The following is a 25,126-nucleotide window of genomic DNA, read 5'->3' as shown; positions in this document are numbered from 1 at the left end:
CAGACTCCAGCTCAGAAGAACCTGAAGAGTACCTTGCCACTAGAAGCTGCATCAATCACAACATAACCCACAGTGGCACCTACCTGTTCTACCTTTTTAGAGGATGATTCATCAACAGGTGGCTAAAACATGGGTCTAGCGGAATTACTACAACCAATCAAGTGAGCTGCAATCTCAGCACTCCCGCTGCACACGCATATTTGCTCCTTTGTTCATTAGCCACTTGTCACTGGCACGCAGGGAGGGACCTGAGGTATCTCGCACGAGGTGATTCTGCTGGCTTTTCCCAAGGCCCCGGAAACAGAGCTAGCTGAAGAATTCTTGAGTGATTTTTCTAATTATGACACTTCAGAAGAAACTGGAGCTGCAGGAGTGCATATGGTTAAGTACCAGTGTTATAAAGCTCCTCCAACTTCACTCCTACCTTTGTACAGATCAGACACTCTCTGCATGAGCTAACTGAGGAGAGATCTTCATCAGAAGGAGATTCATTGCAAGTGACAGTTGCTAGGAAATGCTAACAATTTTAAAACTGCAAAAAAGGCAAAGAAATACACATGTCCCATGATAGCCTAGTGGGTGAGGACCGCTGGGGGACAGGGACACTGTGGATTTAAGTCTTGGTATCAATAAATAATCTTTGGAGCAAAATGAAAGAGCTTCAGTAGGAGACAGTGCTCCCTACTGTGAAACACCCACTTGCTCCTACTCATTGTTATAAATTATTATCACATCCCAGCTTGGGTTCTCACCCTCAAGGAAGTTGTTAGTGTTTTCAAAGAAAGTCTAGAAAGGTGTTAGTTTTGTCCAAGGAAGAAACAGAATTATTTATTTATGGCTTGAAGCTTACTGTCAGATGAGAAAATTGTTTCCCTTCCAATCTGGCCCACCAACAAACTGATGCTGGATGAAGGCTGCAGTTGAATTTGACTTTCTGGAATCCATTTCTCATTCCTGCATGCATTAAGGGCACTGGCGGTGTAAAGGCAGCAAGCGTGGCTCCTGCCCAAAGGAGGTGGTAAGCAGAACCTCAACCCTTGCTAAATTCTCCTATTACTATCTTTGGAGCTATCTGTCCTCCTCTGAAGGGCAGACAACTCAGCAAGGAAAGGGAAAAGTTGATTCCTTGAGCAGATCCAAGCAAAGGCCAATTCATCCGCAGTCCCAGCCCAATAACAGTCAACTCTTGAAAAGGAAAAATTTGCCACTGCAACAACCAGAGAAGATAGAAAATGGCTTGTTTATAGAAGTCTAAATGGCTGACCCCCATCGGCCAATTTCGGAAAGTCTCTGAGATAATCGCACCTGTCCAGTAATAAACGAATGAATCAGAAAAGGAGGCTGAATAGAGGTATAAGCAATAATGCTCAGAGGCTGCCTGATACAATGGCCAATCAATAGGAGGGCTGTAGATCAGGGTGCTAGTTAGCTGGAAAATTACCGCACCGCTGCGTGCGTCACGCTGTAGGGATCCTGGACAATCAATGTGGGAGGTATTGATTTAGTTATTATCACTTCATACGCTCCAGACATTGTTAAATATACATTTATTAACAAGACTGGGGTGCATTGGTAAGAGAGGGAGCTTTAGCCACTGCAGCATCTCCCAGCGCTGATCAAAGCTCAGCTGTGGCAGACTTTAAACTCCATGTTCTCCTTGCCAAGCGTGCTCTCAGGACAAATCCTGATGCACAGCGTAGTGCTGAAGATGCAGCTCCTATCTCCCAAGACAGAGGTTTTGGCCACAAGCGAGTATCTTGCACTTGAGATTTCAGGAAAGCCTCTTGGAGCAGCAGCAACCAGGGATGTGGCGGCCAAGGGTCAACCCAAAGTGAGCGATAATTGCATGGTTGCTTCCGAAAAGCCAGAGGAAATGAGGTCAAGGGAAATAGGGAGAACATTAGTAAATAAAGGAAACTGGAACTACCTCCAGGGATGGAATAAAGACGAGAGTCACTTCCCATGTGTCTGGCTCCTGTGGTAGCCAGCACACTTGGGACACATGCCATTCCATTTAGTGACATTTTACCGTCAACCTGCTGCTTGTATCCTAAAGATAAGCATCGCTTAGGAGCAACTCTTCCTGCAGCAGCAATCTTGGGAACTCCCTCAGGCTTCCCTCTTGCGTGCACACCTCGTGTGCGCTTGTCCGGACACAGCTGGGAGCTGCTTGGGCAGTATTTTTACAGGGTAATGCCGGGGTGGAGCGAGGGTCAGAAAGCCAAGCTCCGTGGAGAGGGTAAGGCTGTGTACAAGTTACCCTGCCAAGGGAGGCAGAGGGAATTACAGGAAACAAGGAATTGGCTTCCACAGCCCTGCTCTCCCCGCTTTGCCTTGACCTCATGCTGGATGTAAGAGGACTCTTTTAACAATTTTGCGCCTCAGCGCTCTGATTTGACGTGTTTGGATAACGTCATTTATCAGTCTCCAGAGAGATCTGCTGAGCACAACTGCTGCCAAGAGCAATACCTCAAGCCCCAGCACTGGTGCTTCTCCAGCAGGTGCGAGCAGCCTCGCTGATACCTGAACTGCCCTCCGTGGCTGAGGACGTATCAAGAGGGCACATCCACGCTCTACTCACTGCGGACCTACATCACCACAAACAGGGAAGCCTGAGCAAGAACGTTTACACAAGAGCAAAAACATGAAGGGAGGGCTCCTCGCGGAGGACGCTTGGTCCTGCACTTCTCTCTGCACTGTGTGGTTAACTCTTCAACAACTTGGCAGTCACAGTTGAGGATGCTGGGTACCAGGGAGCAAGTCTACAAAACCGGGCAGACAGCATATGATAGTTTTCAGTCTTTGTGCTCAATGCACGTTTTTCTACTGTTCATAGCGTTTTCCCCTGAGCACTGAAAATAAGAACAAACTTTCTTCCTCTGAGCAAATCCTTGCTTTGTTCAGGTAAAAGGCCAGAAGAGGAAAAAGGACCTATCTGTAGCTTTGAGCTGTTACTCAGCAATCACCTCCTGGGAAATCTCCCCTGGGAATCAGCTGCCCCTCTTTTTGCAAAAAAACTTTAACCCCAACGCTGGTTATTTGTTAAACATTAGCATGCATGTGATCTTTGTTTCTCCAAATTAAATCGAGCAATTCCTACCCGCTGTCCCAGTGGGCAATCACAAGCAATTCCGTTAATTAAATTATCTCTGATTCTGCAGCTCTGGAATCTCTCAATTGACTAAGTCTGTGCTTTATCATCAACAAAATACTGGACCAAAAAGGAAACAAAAAAATGCTGATGTCAAAGTGATTGGCTTCAGTTAACCCTTCCCAGCTGGATATTAAAGGCTGCTCAAGAAACTGTTGGACTGGAATGAGACCAAGACCGAGTGCCTCGTACCAGAGATACCAGTAGCAGCTGTTCACTTGTGTTTCCTTTCCATTATACAGAAAAAAACAAAACACCATACCATCACTGCATCCAGCATCCTGCCTATTTGAGAGCCACAGAAAGATGCAAACTGTTAGCTGCTGAAGAAGCAGAAAACCACCTCAAAAATCAGTAAGCCCCTGCGAATACCCCATCCTCCCCTTACCCAGATCTCACTTGATATACCCTGCTGCTGAGGAGTCTCCATAAACCATTCCCCTTTGGTTTATTTCGACTGGATATAAATTTTCCTTTCTTCATAAATGGCCACACTGTACACAGCATTCCATAAATTTTTACAATTCCACTGTTTGTATGTACCTTGTAAAAAACGCTTAGCACTGATTAAATGCACCACCAATAAAATTTCATGGGCTACTTTTCACACTTGATATTCTGACCTTCTTCTCTCTTCCTCATACATTTATTTTTGTTTTTGTATGCCTGTAAACACAGAGTGGCAGAGGGGAAAATGTACAGTACCACTGACAAACCTGAGAGTGATGTCTTTATTTTTAAACAAAGCCTTTATCTTCCCTTGTCTGAGGTGGAGAACCTGATCCCAGCAGAACATACATGCCACTTCCCTGCATCAAGGGCAGAGGTCAGGTCACTAGCAGCTTACATATCATAAATATTAGAAACAGACTGGTCGATGCTTTGAAGGCAGAGTCAAGCTAAAGTAAGATTCCAGGAGCAGAGAAATTGCTCCTGGCCATATCTAACCATGCCCACATATGACAATTATCATAACCACTACTATGCTGCAAAAGAGAAAGCCTACTGCAGTCCTTGCTTTGTGGGGCACAAATCTTTAAGACTTGATAAAAAGATCCAAAAATGACAAAAATGACAACATCAGTGCACAATCATTTAATTGTAAGCCTTCTCTCATAGCCAATTTACGTTTGGGTGAGAGGGCAACTTTTTCAGAGAAGAGATCATGTTTTATTAGCCTGTAACATGCTGTCCATAGCTGCTGTGACACTGGTAGCACTGCAGAACGGCAGAGCACAACGATGCTGTCTTGGGTCTCGCTCCTAAGTTGTCTTCAACGCAACTCCCTCGCTATCTGAGTTTCAAACACTAACTAAAAACAACCTTAAGTTTTCTGGGACAAGAACTGCTTCTGTTTTCAACCTGGTGAAAGAATCTGCCCCCTCTTTCAATTTAGCAAGCATCACCTGCAGCAAGTGCTACAGCTAACAACATGGGGAGTTTATTTTGGCAGATGTGGGTGAGCGCTACTGAAGTCAGTGGGAGATACACAGACACAAAGGCCTTTTGCACTTACTGGAGGGCAAGAACATAACATAAAGCTGAAAAAAAAAGTTTTTTACTAACAAGCAAAACACTTAAACTGATAAGTAAGTTTTTAAAAAGGAAAATCACAGGTGGCTTTAAAAGAAAAGAGACACAGCTCAAGCATTTTCAGTATGTTAAGTCTCCGAAAAAAGTCCAGTGTCAGGCACTGGTGGCAGATTGACTGTGAATCACCCCAGAACATGCAGGCTACTGGACTGGCATGACACACTGAGATTTTATTTCACTAGATGAGCTGGCTACAGCAGAAGGGGCCAGATCCCTAGCAGTAGAAAACTGCCCAGCAAAGCTGTTTGCAGTAGAGCCGTGTCAAATCACACCAAGTGAAGTTTAGAACCTCGATCTGTGAGAGTGTCCATGCTAAAAGCAAATCTTTTGGCAACACATCAACGTTTTAGTAGCTGGCTTCCCCTTTATTTAGCTAAAAATCTCATTTATTGGGTTTATTTGTTTTTAGACTAACCTCCTTTAAAAAGGCTGACTTATAATCCTGTAAAACATTGTCACATGTATTGAGGAAATTGGCAAGGATGCTAATTTATTGTCCTCTAGGAAAAAAAAAAAAGCCCTCTTTCCTTGATTAATGTATGTTTTTGTATTGTAAGATATTAAAGAATGTTGCTTCACCTGTAATTATAGAGAATAGTTTATTTTGGCAAAGTGCCCTGGCTTCTGGTTGCCAAGTTATGAATAATGCAATGTTCCCCATTCTAATTTCCGTGTTCTAAGTTGTGAATTTGGAGCGGGGTGCATGCAAGGGCACACACACACGATGCCGAGGCGCTCTCAGTCACGAGCGCCTCTATTTTATACTTGCTTGCACAACTTGTTAATACCGGCATCTGCTTGCCAAATTCAGAGTTTGCTTCTGACTAATTTCATCTTGATGCAAACCAAAAATGTTGTCTCTTTTTCCCCACAGAGGAATTATTTCTCTTACACTTGCATGCACCGTCGCAATACCACTGAGGGGAGCTTACCACTGCAAGAAGGCGTTTTAAGCTGCATTTAGTAGGGACTTGGGTAAAGATTCCCCGAAGAATTTAATGACAGAAGAATTCATTATGCTTTCATATCTCCTCCGCCTCTATAACACAGAACCCAACAATGTCTTTACAGAAGCGGGAAGTAAATTCAGGCGCTGGCTCTTTCTCTCTCTCTTTTTTTTGGCCCGTGTTTCGCTGGGACACATGTGCCCAGCCCCAATCAAAACAGAGACAGATGGCACCGCTGATCATTCAGAATAGAAGGAGCCTCGGAGTCAGCATGTTTAGATGCATTTGTAGGGCTATGCAGTATCTGCTGGCCACTGGGACTGATTTAAAAAGGCGGCTAGTGAAAGTCTGAGCTTGCGCCAAAATTTTAAATGTGCCATTTGAGCAATTATGGTTCGACATGAAAGCTGGGAGAAAGAATGCATGGGTCATTCTGATTTCGATTTAGAGACTATGTCCCCTGTTCCAAAGAGAAAATAAATGCAATCCCATTGCTTTACTGGAGCAGCTTTGGCAATAAAGGGAAAAGCCATGCTACGGAAAAGTATTTTGCTGCAGCAAGGTTTTGTTGAGGCAGCACAAGCCGAGTTAGAAAATGATTCTCTAAACAAAGTTCCTAAAGAGAAACATTTGCACACCTAATGTGTTAATATCTCAGTACATTTCTCAAATGTATCCTTCATCCTGGTGACCCTAACTGTATTCCTAACAGATCTCTGAAGGTACATCATGGTCTCTTATCTTAATACAAGCCAGGGCCACAAAAGGCAGGCAGTGGAAATGGAAAATGCAGCTCCTCTCCCTGCTGAGGCGCACAGGTTAGAGGTTCCACCCTACTGAAACTTGCCTCCATCCACAAGCAAACATGTTTGGATTATGACCAAGCTCCACATATAGCTAGGCAGGTACATTTTTCTACCGGAAGACTTATGGCAGCTGTAACCTGTCATCTTACTGTGGCCTGGACGTGGTCTGGGATTATTGGTAGCTTTGGTTGGACAATCAGGGCACAAAATTATAAAATATCCCTGAAGTGAAAGAGGAATAGCAAATTCCTAGGGTTGAAAGGTGTTCAGCAGCTTGGACATGCAGCCGAGTCTTGCGGCCAGGCTCTGTGCACAATGAAATGCCTTCTACTCCCATGGCCTGCATCCAAACGGCCGAAATAAACAGGAAATATCTATGCTACTACAGCAGCACTTGGATTCATCTGCAGCCTTTTAAGGGCTTTACCGTGCAGGTGATATGCTTTCCAGAACTTCCATTCATGACCGCTGATTGGAGGCACACAAGGGCAACGCGATAACACATCCTCCAGACAGCTTCCTACAACTGCTGCTGCCGCCCTAGAACTTTTACGCTGATGCTGTTTCCTTTACGGGGAAAGAAAGGATCAGAATTAGCATCATTTAAGGTAATCATGCCTTCAAAAAGAAACATGATGCTATTAAAGGAGGCTATGGCACATTAGTATCGCATAACCAATTGTGGTCTCAGAGCTGGAAGAGGAAACCAGCAATGCAGAGGAAGGACAGGTCATGAGCCGGCTATCTGAGGGAAAAGCAGGAATGCTTATGCAACTGAGTGGGAAAGAGCAGCTTTTTGCGGACAGAAACTGTCAAAAAGGAAGAAAGAAGTAGTGAATGGAGAAATAGGATGAAGTGTCCACAGTGGTGAGGAGCAAGTAAGGTTAGGACAAGTACCGATACTGAAGTGAGGGCAAAAAATCAACATGGATGTTAAACTACATTAGTTACATTACTTGCTATTAACACTGCTTCTGTAAAGGCAGTACTAGGTTCTGTGTTAGAGAGGCAGAAGAGATCTGAAAGCACAATGAATTCTTCTGTCATTAAATTCTTTGGGAAATCTTTACCAAGGTCCAAATAAATGCGGCTTAGAACTCCTTGCAGCAGTAAGCTCCCCTCAGTGGTATTGCAACTGTACATGCAAGTGTAAGAGAACTAATTACAGACTCTACAGTTGTCCTAGACATGGTTTAGTGAGAAGTAATACAAACTGGTGGGATTTTTGGTACTATTTCATATTTATACTTACTAACCATAATCTAAGAAATGCATAAACTACCAAGCGCCATAATTACAATCATCCTGTTGTCATACAGCAGCTGGCACAGCATAAACACTTACTGAGTCCTGCCACAATAGTCAGTAAGTGCCAAAGAAAGCAGTAGCCCTATTAATGCCAGCATGCAGACAGCCTGCGCAGCCAGGGCTGCCCTTCAACAGATGCATGAGAGCGACAGCAAACTGGCAGCGGATGGGACACAACATGATCCCTTTTCTGCTCTTCAAAGGAACATTTCCATCCAAACAGGGAATGAAGCCTATGTAAAAATAATTGTTACTTTTCTCTTGAGAGCATCTGGGCACTGTACAAATATTTCCTAAAAAAAAAAAATAAAAATCAGTCCCTGCCTCTTAATTCTTGCAGTGTAGGTAGGGGATGTGAATAAACAGTCACATCCTCAAAATATTTTCAGAAGAAACACGGCAGGATCTACAGTGCTCCATCAGAGACTTTGTTAAACACAACAGGCTAATTTTAGGGACGAACCCTCTCTCTGACAAGCTGCTCACACATCTAAGGACAGAATTCTTCTGCTAGAAGGCAGCTGTTTGTGTTTTATAAGCTAAAGTTTCTCTTACCTATGGAATAACTCCAATATTTCACAGGGAATCATCATCCATCTAACTGAAGTACCCTCTAACGGACCATCAGCCTCATATCCCCTTTGAAATAGCACAGCTGAGCACTTGCTGGGCCACGATTTATTTTTTACCTTCTAAGACATCTTGCTAACTCTATAGCTCAATAGTGACAGTCGAATTTCACACTGCGATAGCCCCCCATCGATTTTTCACTCCCAGGAAGCAACTCCACAAATTAAAGTTAACAGCATTTCTGAAACTAAGAAAAAAAAGAAAAGAAAAAAAGAAAAGAAGGGGCAGGCAAAGAGACACCAATGGCAAGATGCCTAAACCGTGCCCCCAGCATAGGAATAAAATTCCTTCCTGGGGTTTTCACCAGTTATGAGACAGGGATGCTACTGCCCCTGAAGCTGGCAGCCACCTTGGGTTTGCAGATGCTTCAGCTCTAAAACATCACGGGTTCAACAGACTATAAGAGTCCTTCCCTGTATGAAGATGTCAAAATCTACGGAAAACTGCCCCAAGGTATGAGAATTAGACCAAACCTTTGGCCATAGCTGCACTAAACAGAGATACCACCTTCCCCCAGGTCTGAGCTTGTACAGTCAGCCTGCCTTGCTGAGCTTCATTAACCACTAGCCTGTGATGAACCACAACACTGATACAATTTCAATTGGCGCAGTGGTAATAACGTTTGAGACCATCACTGGCACACGCAACTTCTACTGAACAGTTAAAAGAGGGAGTGGAATAAAGAAATGCAGCCCAGCACTCTGCTCTTCACCATCACAACCTAGAGGATGAAGGAATGCCAGTCTCACTTCATAAAGAAATGGAACATCTACCTATGCACCCTTTCAACACTGAACAACAGTATACACTACAAGAACATATTACATGCTACTGAATTACTGAAAGGAAGGACTAAAACCTAATAAAGATAAAAATCTGGACATGAGCCAGCACAGCCCAGTAGTGCTTTCTCAGCCTGGCTTTGACAATCCCACACTTCAGTTCAGCTTCCTGGATCCTGTCAAGTTTACATCTTCAGTTCAGCTTCCTGATCCTGTCAAGTTTACACGGGCTGATCTAGGAGTCAACCCACCAGCAGCATCATGCTCCCTCTTAGCAGAGCACAAAGGGTTATTTCATTTATGACTCAAGTTAATTTTTTAATTCTATCTTTGCTAGACAACATTCTTGTCTGCCACCAAAGCCTATTAATGGTGTGACACTATGGAGAAGGGCTGGGGAGTGCTTATCCTCTGGTGTGAATTCACAACAGCTTCTGTTTCCCTCTGACACACCAGCTTAAGCGTGGCTCCTTCCCTTTCAGGCTTCTGCTAATCCTCTGGCTTCACACTCTGCTCTCATCACAACCTGCCTGCCCGGGAGCAGGGTCCCTGTGACAGACACTGCTACCTCCCTGACTGCTCTCACATGCTTGACTCTTTGCACAAGGACCCCGAACTAAACTTTGTTTAATTTTAACTGATGCTCCTTCCTGTGCTGCTGCACCAGAGCCCCTCTGGAGCCGATGCTTTCGGAAAAGCTGGTTTGGAAAGAGGTGAGGTGGGGGGAAGGAGAGGAAAGAGGAGACAGGAAAAATAAAACAAATACAATTGCTTTTTGTCTCTAAAACCCTCTTTTTAACCCAACGAGCGTCTCATCCAATGAAGCATGATGAGCATGAAGTGTTGTATAAAGAAGATAATTATAAAGGGATTTAATGCTTGGCAGGCTTGTATCGCAAGGTTTATAGTGGAGGTAGCATACTCACTTAAACAGCCTTGCGTCTGGGTTTGCTATTATGCGGGCAGCGCGGCTGGGGCCAAGCGGAATCAGAAACAAGATTTGTTTTACGAAAAAAAAGAGCACAGCCCCTTCCCACCAAGGATGGCAGCTCCAGTCCCACCTCCTTCCACTTCTGTCCTATCCCTGATTAATGATGTTGTCTGCCTGATTTATGACCCACCCCAACAGATTAGAGTTTCCCTCTTCAACCTCCCCCCCCTTTTACCCCTCCTAGAAGGCACAGCCACACTCCGCTGGAAATATTAGAGAATTATTAAATAAACATTCATACGTCATGTCTCTTCCCATACTGAGCTCATCGTAGTCAACGCTCAGCGGCCGGGTCCTGTTTGCTTTGGGGCTGACACCAAACAGCTGGAGTGATTCATGGAGAGGCTGGCTACAATGCTCTGTGCCATATATCATGCTCGCAGCGCTCCCTGCCCCGGCGGAGATAAACTGATCAACCACAACGGGCTGGAATGAATTTATGACAACACAAAATTGAGGAAAACAAATGGGAGGTGACCCAGTGGGCCACTAACCCAGACTCTCTCGCTGGCCTGCAATCTAGTCTGGTGGCAGAAAGCAAAATTGAACATTGGCACTCTGAATTAAGATGCTGGCTTTTAACCCCGGGGAACCTCGGTTTCAAAATGGCACCAGTCCCTCGCAGGCAGCATCTTGGGAAGGAGGGGGGAGGAAGACTTTTTGTGGGGAAGGTGCCTTTTGCAGCTCTCTGTGCGCAACAGTGCTTTGGCTGAGAGTATGACGTTGGCAGAGGACTCAGGGAGGATGCCTGGGCAATTAGGGACTGGCTGCTCTCTCTGAGCAAAGCTGCATCTTGAGTCAAGGTAAAGGAGTGTTGCACCGGCTCAGCTCTGCCTGTCTGCCAAAGACCCCAGGCGGTGCGACGCTCCTTTACCCCACGAGCCTTCAGCACCCTAGGATGTCTCCCAGACACCTCAGGTTGGCGAGATCAGAAAAGGTCAGCAGGGCTGAGACACCCCACAGTGCTGGGAAGGAGAAGTGGGACCAGTACCAACTCTCTCATTACCTGTGGCTGCCATCTGAAGTTCAATGCAATGCAGATGATGTCAATGGTGAGAAACCTGCCCGAGCTACCGAGGACCTGGCATGGCTCCGAAGGAGAGCTGGGAGCAGCACCATGTCTCTCATTACCTGTGGCTGCCATCTGAAGTTCAACACAACGCAGATGAGGTCAACCTGCCCAAGCTATTGATGACCTGGCACGGCACAAGGAGCAGGGCAACAAATGCAGACTGACCCCAAACCCTGTCTAGTCATTCTACATGCAAGAGACTCTTCCACGAAAACCTAAGTTTAGATTAAATTAACTTGCTCAAGCAAAGAGCTTCAGCTGCGTGCCAAAAAGAGGACCGGTTGCTGTACTGTATTAACAGATTAAAAAACAAACAAAACCACACCGTTCTCCTTGCCTAGACTTATTTTTGGAAGAGGGGAGGGGGAAGGAACATCATTCTTATGAGAGAAGAATCAATACATGGATCACTGCTAACTCTATTAGCCACTGCTCTAAACGGAGAGCACGGCTGACACAGGTGGTAAGCCATGTGCTTCTGGACAATTTAAAAAATGCTAATCAGATGCTACATGGGTTTTAACATGCCAATCAATAACGCTCAGATTTAAAGGCAAAAATTGAAGTTACAAACAATGGAGTAAAGTGATGCTGCCAAAAACTTCCTGTAAGCACCACCCAAAACAAGAAAAATGAAACCAATTTAGCTCCAGATTAAGAAACAGGAACTAGAGATGAATCAATTTAGCCTGTTGGGCTGGGTCGCCATATATCATGGCTCAGCAGTGAGTGGGAAGCAGCCAGACAGTGTGAAACCCTTCCCCCCCTCCTTTTCTGTAGGCTTCTAGCTCTGATCCCTGTTATCAATTAATTTAACAGAACCCCTCTACACAGACAAGCACACAGAGCATTCAGACTCCTTAAATGGCAGGACAGAAACTATTTATCACACACGAATCTCAAAGGAAAGGAGAGAAAAGAAAAAAAAGCAGCTAGGAATTCTCCACCTGAAATACCATCTTGTTTTCTGAACCTCGGTGAAATAAAGCACCTTAAATAAAAGCTCTCCCTGATACTTTCAAAAAATCAACATTATTGGAAAGTCTCAGCAAGACATTTAAGGCTTTTCCGGTAATTTCTATTGGGTTTTGCTGACTTTTCGCACCTTTTGTGGACCTGAAGCTTTAGCAGGGCAAGGTTATTGTGGAGCAAGGTGTGCTTGCATACATGTGCACGTGCACACACACATACACACTCCCCCAGCTTCACAGCGGTGTTAGCATGAGTGTTGTTTGGAAAGGATTCTGGGATCCTTCAAAAGGTGCTAGCTAAAGCCTCTTTGATCAGATTATTAAAGCTATGTCAATTTTATCACTTGAGCTCAAGTGTTCTGGAAAATGTCAAATCCTTTCAGCTCCTGCAGTTTAAAGATTTTCAATAGGAGTGGATCTGTGAGGGTGGAGGGCTGCTGGGCTGACAGGCAGGAGGCCCAAAGGGAAGCCAAGCAGCGGCAGAGACAGAGGCTGACAGATTAGGCCAGAAGGGATGAGTCCTTGCCACCAAGACAGCATGCAACGGTTGGCTCACTCTAAGGACAAAGCTGCTTCTGCACTGACCTGTGAGCTACCAAACTCAGTGGTCCTTGGCGAAAGCCTGCTCACCGAGGAGCATCGAACAGCAGACAGCCCACGTTTGGGACATGCTAATAAAAAGCCTTGTAAGAAGGAAAGTGCCAAGACAGCAAAGCAGTGTTAAAGTTTCCTCTGCAGCTGGGAGTTTCCCCAGTTAACCCCTGACTGTGAACATATGCTTTGCCAGGCTGCCTGAACTGTTGGAGATCCTGACACGTGCCAGGGACACAACCTCTCAAGTCAGGACCAGAGGCAGGAGGAGAACAAACTACATTAAAAAAAAACTTGCTGTAAAGTCAGCTTAATGCTACCACCAGATTTTTTTCCCCATCCCAAATTATCAATGGACCTCGTCCCCAAAATGTAAATGCCATCTGTTTAAAACCCACAACTACCTCACTGCTTCCACCTCATTCAAGCTGTTTTGCCTCTCACTTGATCTTGGGGCAACATTTTATGTCAGGCAATAATCAACTTAAAACACTGCCCTAGCCCAGTTAACGCAGTCCATAGCAGTAGTGAAGAGCCTGTAGTTTTAGGCTTGGATTGTCAAATCTGCCTGAGCCGTAAGTCACCCTAGCAGCATGTGGAAGGAGGCTGAGGATAGAGGCTGTTACTCAAATGCACAGTACAGATGAAACCATTTGTCTCTATCCCGGACTAGGCTGCAGGATAGCCAGCAATCAGAAAGGGACAGGAAAGGAGATGGCCAGAAGCCCCTGCGCTATTGTACATTCAAATGCTGGGACTTAAACTTCCGAATCAACTGGAAGGGCTGCAGGTAAAAAACTCAGGAACTGAGACATTATTTCTGTTAGCAACCATAAAAAGGTGAAATCTGGGTCTTAAGGGAAAAGAAATTCTCTCAGTGAGGCTTCTGCCTAGTTATGGCGCTGCTGGGATCCCGTTTTGCTAGAGAGATGAAGATTGGAACATGCAGGTACCATGGAGAATACAGAATAGAGACCATGTGAAGGACTGCCCTCAAAAACCAAGATGCAGTGATAAGGTAACTTCTCCAGTAAAAGCAGGATCCTGTGACACATTGATAGCAGAAATCTTGCAGGGGGAATCAAAAAAATCAAAGCACAGCTTGACAAGCCAATTGCTTTTGTCAGGTTAAAGTGGGTTTGAATCTTCACCTCCTGTCTAAATTCCCAGCTCTAGTCTAGGCAGTTATGCACCACACAACATATTTGAAAACCCACCATAACTAGAATATGGTGGAAAGCACGGATATATCTATTTACGTATTTTAAAAGAAGGCAATTTGCAGTGGAGAAGCCTTTTGGAAGCTGCGCTCAATTCCTTGTCACTGGGTACCTGCCCATGCAGATATCTGGGGGAGAACTCCCGCAGGCCCTCTGTGGACACAGCAGTGGCAAGTCAGGACACCAATAGCTCCAACTCCAGGCTTCATGTTGGAGCACAGCTTCCCTTCTCAGTGGTAAAAGCTTCAAATATGCCTACCCTTAGACTACCACTGCTTCTGGGAACACCATTTGGGACATTACCGTTCCTCAGAACAAGAAAAATGAAAGCTCTTGACTTTACACTCACTTTTCAATGTCACTGTTCTTACAGGTCTTCTGCATGGTCTCCTGTTTACTGCTTTCACCATTACTCGTTGAAGGCATTTCTGTTGAGGGACGAACAGACAAATTAGTGAAGAGAACATTTGATCATTGCAATGAAATAGTCTAAGCGAGTTACAGTTTCAGAAGCAGAAGACACCAGTGAGTCATTTTCATGCCGATTCTCGAAAAGAGAGAGAAGAGACCGATGCTACGTGTCCCTGTCTGGCGGGGAGGCCCTCTCTCTGGACAACACAATTCTATGATTTGGGGCTGAAGATACAAGCCCTACCCTCTCCCCACTTCATACTGACTGACCCTCGCAGATGTACCAGTTGTTCAAGCCAGGATTTAATTCAGAAAGGTTTGATGCAGCTGCCATGCCAAAGTGTACTTCTAGAAAGGTGGATCCGGAACAAATCCACCCAGCCCAGAGCCTGCTCTCAGCGTCTCCCTTTTTCTGAGACCCCTCAGACACAGACAAGGATCAAAATATATGCAAGGTAACTAGTACGACAGAACAGTCTGCTCATAGCTCTCCTAGTACTAGCAGTCCCATGGCTCCTCCCAGTACTGGAGGGGATGTGAGATACCAATTGGAGATGAGCCAGATGAACTGTCCTGGGGCCAGCCCCTGGGCTGTAGGTTCAGCACCCTTGCTTCAGCTAAAAGGTAGTAAACAGCTCATAGCAAATGCCATCAGGGCTGCTTCCTCATCACCTCTGTGGCTGCAATTACTGAAGCTGAACACACCTACAAGCGAGTGCTCCTACATCACAGAAAATAAATGTGATTGCCTATCCCACAGAAGAAAATGCCTGCGATAGATATCCTATGTTCTCCATTTAATCATCATGCCTTTGGCAAAACTGGTTCTACCGACCTCCCCCTCCCACTGGCAAGCAGTTATGTCTTATAGGTACTTTCAAGGCTGCGAATCAAATGCCCAAAGCAATACAGTAACAGAACAGGGAACAAAATCATTGGGACAAGTCTCTTCAGGTCGCTGAGCTTCAGTTCCCTTCCTAAGGGAGCTGGAGCAGCACTGTCCAGCTCTGGAAATGGATTTGGCATCTACAGCTGGAAAGCGCCAAGTTTTATTATTCTCATATTTCCACTAGGTTGCTGCTTACACTCCAGTGCTGCTGGCATTAAATAAAAAAACCCAGCAGTTGAATGGGTTTAACCCCCCCCCCCTTAACGCTATGAGCTTTCAAATAACGCACGCAAAAGTACAATTTCATATGCACTCGTTTGCTCTGGAGTCTCAGCTACAGGTCATGAAGTAAGACAGAAACTAGAGTTCCCACTCTAAAGATGCAGGCTTCAGAGCTGCGGGCTTTCTTGCCATACAGAGGCCAGCAAGGACAAGACCTACCCAACAGATCATGATACAAGTCTCTACCATACTCTTTTAAAGAAGGGAATATGCTAAGAAAGCAGTTGAAAAAAACCCCAAGCAACAAGTACCTGCATAGTTTAAAGCCCCAGCAGCTGAACACCACCATCACATAGTCAAGCTCTGATGGCTCCCTCTGTGATACAGCAGTTTGTCTTTTAGTGACACGACAGCAAGTCAACCCAACCCCTATCTCTTATCACCATACCAGTTAAGGTTGCATTTTTGGGAACTCCCCCCAGCTGCTGCTGACTACAGTTCATTGTGCTGTAAAGTTTCAAAAAGGTAGTGTGATTATATGTGCATAAATATCTGCTGGTAATGTGCAAGAGCATTTGTAACTACCATTTGCCTAATTACTGGCAATCAGAAGACATGGAATATCTATCTGCCCTCCTGTAGCATACAAAGTAGTAATTTACAAGTTCAACACTCACCATCGCTGGCCCATTTAGAAAACTCCGGTGTTATTCGAGTACTGGGTGTGCCACCACTAAAAGAGAAAAGGGTAGAATGCTAAAGGTTGAATAGGGAAAATTTTACTGCTCAGGAAAAGCTATGCCTTCCACCCATGACTTCTCTCTCAATACTTCTATGCATCAGTCTAGGCTTCAAAATGTGAGCAGTTGGCCTGCTGCAGGAGGTGTTTTTATGCTAGTCCACATTTCCACCAGTGTTGTCCCAACCTGCACTTCTAGCTGCGACCTCTGCTGAAATCACATGTGGGTTGTGATGCTGACTGAAGGCCTGGGATTCAAACAGGACCTGTGACCTAAGGCTCATTTTTGAATACACAGTTTCAAAGATGAAAACCTTAATTGTGAACAGAAATCCTCTGTGTTGCAATAGCTTCTCCCTTTAAGAATAACTACACCTTCATAAGCCCCATAAGATCTTTTCCATCTTCCCATTTGAAGAACAGCAGCATTGAAGTACAGACAACTCCTAACCCTGTCCATTCACTTGCAAGCCAGTAACAGAGACTGTAAAAGAAAGGAATCTTCTGAGCAGGCTGCACACCTGTGAAGGTATAACATTTTAGCTCAATGTGCTAAGACAGTTGCACTCAAAAGGTAACAGGCTCATGCTTCACAGCATCAGCTACCCTACTGCATTTCTACAGAAATTTGCCAGAATTTCCAAGTGCTTTTAAAAGCAACATCACCTCTCCTGTTTTAGAGATGGGTAAACAAGTCCAGGAGACATGCAAGGACCTTGCCCAAACCGCAAAATGTGTTAGGTGCAAGCCACATGAAGGAACTGGGTCTCCTGGCCTCAGGTCCTCAGTCATCACACTAAGCACTAAGTGTCCACAGCCACTGATAAGGGATACCCCGATATCCTCCTGCTACAATACCACTGTCCTGGCTGCAAAGGGACTTCAGCATCTTTGAGGCCCTCCCTGCCTATGGACTAGCATGGTTAGCAAAGTATCAAACAGACCAATGGTTTGGATCCAGTGTGGCAAATGCCACTTTTCTATGGAGTGGAACTTAATTTTGAACTAGTGTTTGTGGCAGGCTAAGCAGTAAGAAAACTTCATTTCAGTGCTCTATCAATCACTTCAACCCTGACCTCGCAGGATCACTCAGTGAAAGAGATAGAGGGGTAATTTAAGCCCTGTTTTATGCAGGGCAGAGGGCTTAGAAAGCAATCCCTAGCGCATTTTATTTGCCTGAAATGCTTCCCCAGGCGCCCTGAACACTGGCTGCCTACATTCTCCACATACGTATGTGGGCAGAGCACACATCCTGCTCCAACCCCAGAGCTGAATGCAGGATTAGTTTGCGTACCCACAACACATAATGGAATGCAATGAAATCATACCCTGGGTGTCAGACTCCTAATGTGCCGAACCAGATTCAGATGGCATCAAGTTATACTACTACAAAGAGGCCACATTTCATTGTGAAGCAAGATGACGCATAAGGTCTTAGTACAGCACAGTTTCCCCACGGCCAGAATTCACCTTCTGTCCAGTGAGATGGCAGCACTGGCTGGGCAGTGGGGTGGTTAAGGGAAGCAGAGCGTGCAGGGAGGCTTTATGAGGCTGCACAGGTAGAAATGGAGAGCCACTCATCACACTATGCTTTTTTGTAAGTCTCTCTCATTGTGACCCTTGCATTCAAGTGAATGGGTATTTTCCACAAATTGAGATTCCCCAAAAGTAATGAAAGCAAATTAGAAAAGCACAGTACTTACTTTAAAACAGCACCTCGGAGCGCCTCCCTCTCTTTGGCTTCACCTGGCTCCTCCCCAGTGCAAGGGATAACGTCTGCCTCTGTGTACCTGAGCACAAGGGGTTAAGGAATGTACAGCCTGGCTGCAGACAGTGGAAAGGCTTTTGAGATTGTTAGGACACTATCTGGGATACAGAACAAATTCATTCCAACTGGGAACACCTCAAAAGAAGAGGGGCTGGTATCCACGGAGGGGCTTGCTTTTAAACTCTGGATTAAAATTTTGTTTTAGGTGGAAAGAAACAGAAAAGTCTTTTGACAGCAAGATGATGCCACGGGCTCTTAGAAGGGGAGAATAATTCCTCAACCTCTGCAAGCCTATCTTGCACAATTCCACTATTTCTGTTTGCGGTACAGAGATCTTTTACCAGCTAAGGGTTGGGGCTTCAGTCTTAAAGGGTGGTACAGATTTCAGTAAAATCTATAGCTATACATTCCCCCTCATCACAGCTAAGTCAATGTCTGACTAATACCATTGTAGGAATTCCTCCCTGATGGCTGTTACGGCTGCTGCAGGGCAGAAGTCTGCCCACAGCTCTCCCAGAGCTGTGTCTGAAAAGCCTGGCTCCCAGATGGAGAAGTTCACAAAAACTGCCCTTAGTGATAGTTCTGCCCGTGAACTGTCTAATGAAAGGAAAAAAATTCAGTCTCTCAAGAGTGGCAGGTGAATAGCACTTGAAACATTTACCGCACAAAACCCCTGAAAAGAAAGGGGTGTCTTGTGGAAAATAAACTCAATTCCTACCCATGAAGCAGGACAAAGCTATCCATATGAAAGAGACCCGTGTGGAGACAACAGATTGTTTCTGAAAAAGAAGAAACACTAACTTTGATCTCCTGCAATGTCTCCCACAGACTTCACCAACCGGGTCTGAAGTAGTGCTGCACCAACAGAAGGATCTCAAAGGGAGTAACTGGGAATCCCTCCTAGTTCGACTAACATGGTAACTGGAGAAGGCAGTGTCATTTCCAGTAGGGCTGAACACAGATTATTCACCACTACCCAGGGCAGTGCTGTATGAAAGCTAGCTGAAGATGCACCTCTAGGTTCCCTCTCAGTAAGAGCCTTTCAAAAACGATACTGTGGTTTCCCATATTCAAGTGTGTCGTCTCCATCCACATCCAGGTCGGCATCGCTGTCTGGATTCTCCTTGCCACTGCACATGATAAACCCAGAACCTGGAAAAAATAAAAACACGTGGATGAGCATTTGAATTGGAGATGAAGCACAGGAGATCTCCTAAGGATGGTGCAACAGCATCAGTCTGCAGGCTGTCCTTTATTCTCAACAGCCTCACACACAAAAGGTACCATCTCCAAAGACTGCACAAGAACAATTTTCAGAAGACCGCACAGAAAACACAGAAATGCTCTAACTTCCTGGATTTTATGCTCTAAAACGCCCCTCAACACTGAAAACGAAACATTCTTGACCTTTTGCTCTCCACACCAGTTATTTTAAAGTTGAAGGCACTGGAAGGGTTTTTCTCAAAAGCAGAAAAAAAATTGAAGCCGAATAGAGAAGACTGATTTTTCACAGAAAACAGGGAAGACTGATTTTTCATAGAAGTGGTTAACACAAAAACTACACTACTAGCAGGTAAGAGAAGGCCATGGGGACATTCTGAATTAGTCCTTAATTCAGATGCAGAGGGCAGGCACAGGCTGAAATACAACTAGAAATACCTTTTTTCTTTTTTAAATGCATTTAGTCATGGCTTAGATTTTTACAATATAAAACATTTAAGAATAGCAAACCTGTTTCTAGGAGAGGGGAAAAAATATAAAAATATCAGACTCCACAGTCATTAACAGCTCCTTACAAGGACTTCTTATGTAAGCAAATTCCAGTGCAAGTCAACAAGAGTCCTGCACTTCCAACATGGGTGGATCAGGCACAAGCCCAGTCCCAACTCCAGCAGGAAGCAAGCATAAACAGTTCCACCTGAGACTGAACTGTGTAACAATTGCCACTTTCTAACAATATATATATTTATTTTGGTTCTCAAGTATTTTTTTGACTGTGTTATTGCTGATTGTAACCAAGCTTCTTTTAATTCAATCTGCGTGCAAACACCTACAAAGATGAACCTTCACAAGCTATTTGCTGCTTAAGGTTTATTAATAGAAGGGACACTAAAGACATGTATTTACTCTTTATGAGATCTAACACTGGACATGCTCTCTCCCATGAGATTAGAAATTAAACGAAGATCTCCCGAATCCTAGGGTGGTGCAAGGTCCTCATTCATGTTCAATTCTGCAGCAGATCTAAGTTGTTTGGGGACATCAGCTATGCAGACAGACAGACAGCTCACTCTGGCTGCCTCCAGTACGCTCCTTCACTTAGCATCCCAATGTCCAGGCAGCAGACCTGGACACCTGGCTCGCAGACGGAGGGTACTTGCTGGAGCCTGAAAGACCTGGCACATTCAGATGGCTCGTGACCCAAGTCTGTGGCTAGACCAGGGAGCACATCCCACCTGCAAACACTTAAAGAGTAAGGCAAACGTAGCCTTGGCTTGGACAAATGCCCCAAAGGGGTTACATTTCTGCACTGTGAACGTGGTTCTAAATGCAGAAGACAGGCTAAAGTTAATGTAGAAGCACTGAATACAAGGTGGATGTCTGAACGAAGGACATTCCCAAGCATTAGGTAGGGTAGCCCTTTTAGTGCTACAGATGTCTGAGTCTGTTCACCCCACTGGGCTCTCACCAGCACACTTACACAAGCTTGTGCTGTCAGCAGCAAGCTTGCACCTTCCCAGCCCAGAACAGTGAGCTGTATTTCTAACAGTCTGCATCTGTGCAGAGAGCAGGGCAAGGCGAAGGTCTCATTTCCAAGGACACTATGCAGACATAGTTCTTTACTGTCGCTCTCTAGGAATGGATGCTCTCGCTGATTCATTAAGCCCCCAATAAAATTTGTTTATATGGATTTGATATTTCTCTTCCCTGAATATAAAGAAGGTCCTTAACGAGTGATAACCGTAGCATGACGATGATTTTAAGACTAACCTTTCCCTGGAAGCATAAACTACCTTTTACTTTAAAGTAATTGCCAGCCTTCATTTTTAGCAGAGGTAACAAAACTAGCATCGACAATGCAGAATCCACTGTCTGCACCACACACTGCAGGAGCCATGCTTGTAGGTCAGCTCTGTGGTGTCACTGGGGCAGCCCTCTTCCAGCAAACCCCCTATAAAGTGTTTCACATACTGGCCGCACGTTGCCAGCCAACACATGTCACAAGCTGCCTTCTCTTGCTGAAATGACTCACCTAGTAAATCTTGACTCCTTCAGTTCATCACAACGTTTGGAAGAAGATTTAGAGGAGTAAGAGAGAGCTGTCAAAGAAGCTGGATAGTCTTTCAAAGCTGCCTTAGAAGTCACAGTGGGCGATGGGGTGGTAATTTACAGGCATGGCATTTAACCTGCAGTAACGCCATACCCTGCACCTGGCATTACTTTAGCCCATCACTTCTCAAAGGCCATAAACTTTGGACACACAGGTCTTCATTTTTCTTGTAGCTGTGGGAAACACAAATCATGCAAAGCTGGAGCTGTGACTTGGCCAGTCCCGGAGGTGATCTGAATGTTAGCCAGACAATGAATACTTGGAGCAAGTGCCTTGGGCAGGGCGGGGGGGGAAGGTGTCCAAAAGAGTTGAACATAAGTGGGACCGCTCCCTGTGTCTGTCTCTCTGCAAGGATGCCAAGCACACAGCAAACATGCACCTTTCCATCAATTTTGTTTCCAAGTGACTCAAGCCAACTAGTGGTTTATGGTTAGAGCTTAAGAAAAGAAGATCTGCTTACTGCGATACAATTTACAAATATTAAGGCACCTTGACTTTGAAATCCTGGTGTCCTTGCTCTGAAAACCTTTGTACTTAAGAAAATCCCTTTTAAGTCTGAAAGGAAAATACTCCAGAGCTTTTGCTGAATCTAGCTCTGTAATAGGAACCACCACATTGCCAACAGAGTACTATCCTCCCTACAGAGGGAGGGTACAGGGGAAGGGTTTGGACAGTACATATTATGATGACAGACAGACACTGGGATGATCTGGTACAGCATTTCAGTCAGAGAGGAGAGCATAGCAGAGAAGTTCATAGGTTAAGATGAGGGGCAGGAGAAGGGCAAATTTTCTTCTCTGATCAAACAGGAGTCCCAGGCCAGGGCCTAAAGGAAGCTGCAATAAGGTGATCCAACTCTGAGATTTTCACCAAATATGCGTTTTGGTTTTTTTTTTTTTTTTTGAACATGAGCAAGTGCAATCCCTTGCAACACAGTAAAAGAAACTGATTCAGAAACTATATGCTAAACAAAGTAACCTCAGTGTACCCAGAAAAGACTTGTATATAAGCTGTACTATCAGTTTTAGGAGTTCAGAGGCTGCTTTAAAAAAACAGGAAAAACCAACATCCACAAAATATGTTTCCAATGTGAATCAAAAGGTCCATAAATCCCAGTACTACCACTGCATGCTAGAGAACACCAAAGAACAGGATGCAAAGCTTAGTCCAGCATCACCTGCAGAACAAATGGCTGGCCACCAGCATCCTAACGCCCTTTGATTTGCAGCAGGGATGGATTTTGAGGCCAGTTCCTGCAGGCTGGGGTTTGGTGCCACAATTTCGACCTGACCCTCCCTGTCTAACTTCCTGGGGTTGCTTCCATGCACAAAGCCAGTGAAAACACCCACGCAGCTGTTCAAATATTTGACGTCTGAACTGCTTGACATTATTCATTCGTCTCAGGCTCATTCAAACCAGATTTCTGGACAAGTGCTGTTATAAATGGATTAAGAGGACCACTAAATGCAAGGAAGGCCCAATAGGATCACACCTGCTTCTCACTAACTCAGCCCAAGTGTAAAGAGGGCTCACAACTTCCAGCTCCTGCCAGCAGCATACACTGCCATCCAGGAGCAAGGAAAACGTGAAATGGAGCACAGAGGATGTCAAGGAGAATAAAATGGCCTTTGCAACAGCATTGCTTTGGACCTACTAGTGGAGAACAGGAGCTTCCAGAAGACCCCCTACTACTACACTCAGGTGATTTGCAATTCAATAGCGTGCACTGGGAATGGGGAAGCTTCCACCAAGGCTTGGCTTCTGAAGGTCACGCAGTAATTCACGGCCATCAGCAACGCTGCCTATATAAGACCTCTAAAGCCAGTGCCACTATCCAGAGGTCAATGCTCGGGACCAGAACTTTATCCCAACATGTAAATCTGACAACTGAATGTTAAGTTGTGAGTTTGACCTAGGAATTCACAAGAGACATGATCCGTTATTCACAGAAGCAGCTGTGACTCTTACAAGGAGAGTCACCTAAGGCCTGAGAAATGTAATTCCACATGTGAATTTGAAAACGCTGCTTTCAGATGAAAAAAGAACAAACAAAAATGCAGACTCTCCTATATCTTTCCCTTTCCTTGTTGAAGAATTTTTTGCTCTTGCCATGCATTTGCTAGGAAGCAACCACTTGTCATAAGCTGCCAGCCCCGATACAATTAGCCTCCTGATGCTAAAGCAGCACAATCCTCTGACAGTCTTAATCCCAGCTGCCTCCTTAAGGTCCAGACAAACAGGAGTGAGCAGGCAGGTCAGACGCCAGGGCCATTAAGTAGAGAAAAAACAAAGTTACAGCTCTGTCTCCAATCCCCATTGCTCTTGTAGCCAGGTGCTCTGACAAGCAATTCCAGCACTGGTATTGAGTGGCACCTCTATAAACCCTGTGACAGTTTGGGAGACAAACTCCCCCATCAATCAGAATGTACCTATCAAGATCACTTACCTAGAGCGCCCGCCACCCTCCAGCACTGTGTACACAGCTTTGCTTGGGCTGGCCTCGAAGCAGTCTGCCTGAGCACCAATTCAAGGTAGTTCCTGAAAAATTTAGGTACTCTACACAAGCAACAGTGTTTCTGAAATACTGACTCAGAAGTCTGAAAAGCAGAAAAAATTCATGTGCCTCTTTGCCGCCGCCAGGCTGCAGGCACTGGCAGACTATAGGAATCAGCTGAGCTTGAAGGAGACTGGAAAACGTTCCCCTTTCTTCCATGTGCCTATTAATAATGGCTGGAGATAAATCTCATCAGAAATCCTTTTCTTCCCTTTTCCGTAAGTTGTCATAGCACTTTTCTTTCTCCTAAGCTGTCCTCTATGCCTAAGCATCCTCTCTGACCTCTGCACTGCTTCTTAAATCTCACTTCCTTTGTGCAACCCCCCCGATGACCAGTCATCTCATCATCTCTCAAGTGAATGGTGGCTCAAGCTAAGATCGAGAGTCATTAACGTGATATATAAGCAGATTCACAGAACAGATAGAAGGGCCTCACATTCAAGTCCCTCCTTTTCTCCATCATGTTCAGTGGCAGATGGTCAAAGTGACAACATATGCTGCTTCAGGTGTTGGCAGCATTGCTGGCTCCTGCGCAGGCATGAGCTCACACAGAGACTGGCAGTCTCAGGAGCAGAAAGGTAAGACAACCAGACCAGTGCAGACCCAAACAACCACAGCCAAATTTCATCAGCACAGGCAGAAAAGCACAGACCTACTGTGCCTCACCTCTGCACCTCAACTCCTATCTGGGCAGATAAAGTCAGTTTTGGGGGCCAGCTGTGCTGTATACATTTAATTATCACTCCAAACAAGAGTGAGGAAAAAAACTAAAATGTTAGTATTATTATTTGCACCACCATTATGAATGCAGCTATGAGATGCTGCTCATGCAGAGGATCAAACTCATCTGTACAACTAGCGTTTCTCCTGTTTGGCCCCCAAGGAATGGGGGGGCATCAAATCTATATTGGAAATATTCTAGAAATCCAGAATTTTGTGTAAATTCTGTAAGTGGGTCTAAATCCAAATCCATCTCAGGGGCATGCAGCTCTATTGGGGCCTGTATTGGCTCGGAAGAGGCATTCATTCTGCTTGCAGGTAATTTACATGTGTTCAGGAAAGAAGAAAAAAAGCCTCCCGTAAATCTCCAGAACTGTAGCCTTTCCTAATTACACTCCTTGCAGTGACCCCCTTCTGCACAACCTCCCTT

General features: G+C 45.0%; 1 protein-coding gene across 5 annotated transcripts in view; it reads right to left on the bottom strand.

The window, feature by feature from the left end:
- Positions 1 to 25,126, bottom strand: part of RNF220 (ring finger protein 220) — a 234,959-nt gene that overhangs the window by 15,234 nt on the left and 194,599 nt on the right. For all 5 annotated transcript variants that reach the window (XM_030032620.2, XM_030032617.2, XM_030032621.2 and 2 more), the window contains 4 exons: positions 19,147 to 19,243; positions 18,027 to 18,113; positions 16,262 to 16,317; positions 14,412 to 14,490 (listed from right to left, as the gene is read on the bottom strand). In XM_030032620.2, coding sequence (XP_029888480.1) covers positions 14,412 to 14,490; positions 16,262 to 16,317; positions 18,027 to 18,113; positions 19,147 to 19,243 — 319 coding nt within the window. The remainder of the gene's footprint in view (positions 1 to 14,411; positions 14,491 to 16,261; positions 16,318 to 18,026; positions 18,114 to 19,146; positions 19,244 to 25,126) is intronic.

This window comes from Aquila chrysaetos, chromosome 12 (assembly GCF_900496995.4).
Source record: "Aquila chrysaetos chrysaetos chromosome 12, bAquChr1.4, whole genome shotgun sequence".
NCBI lineage: Eukaryota > Metazoa > Chordata > Aves > Accipitriformes > Accipitridae > Aquila > Aquila chrysaetos.
This window is presented reverse-complemented; position numbering and strand designations above follow the sequence as displayed.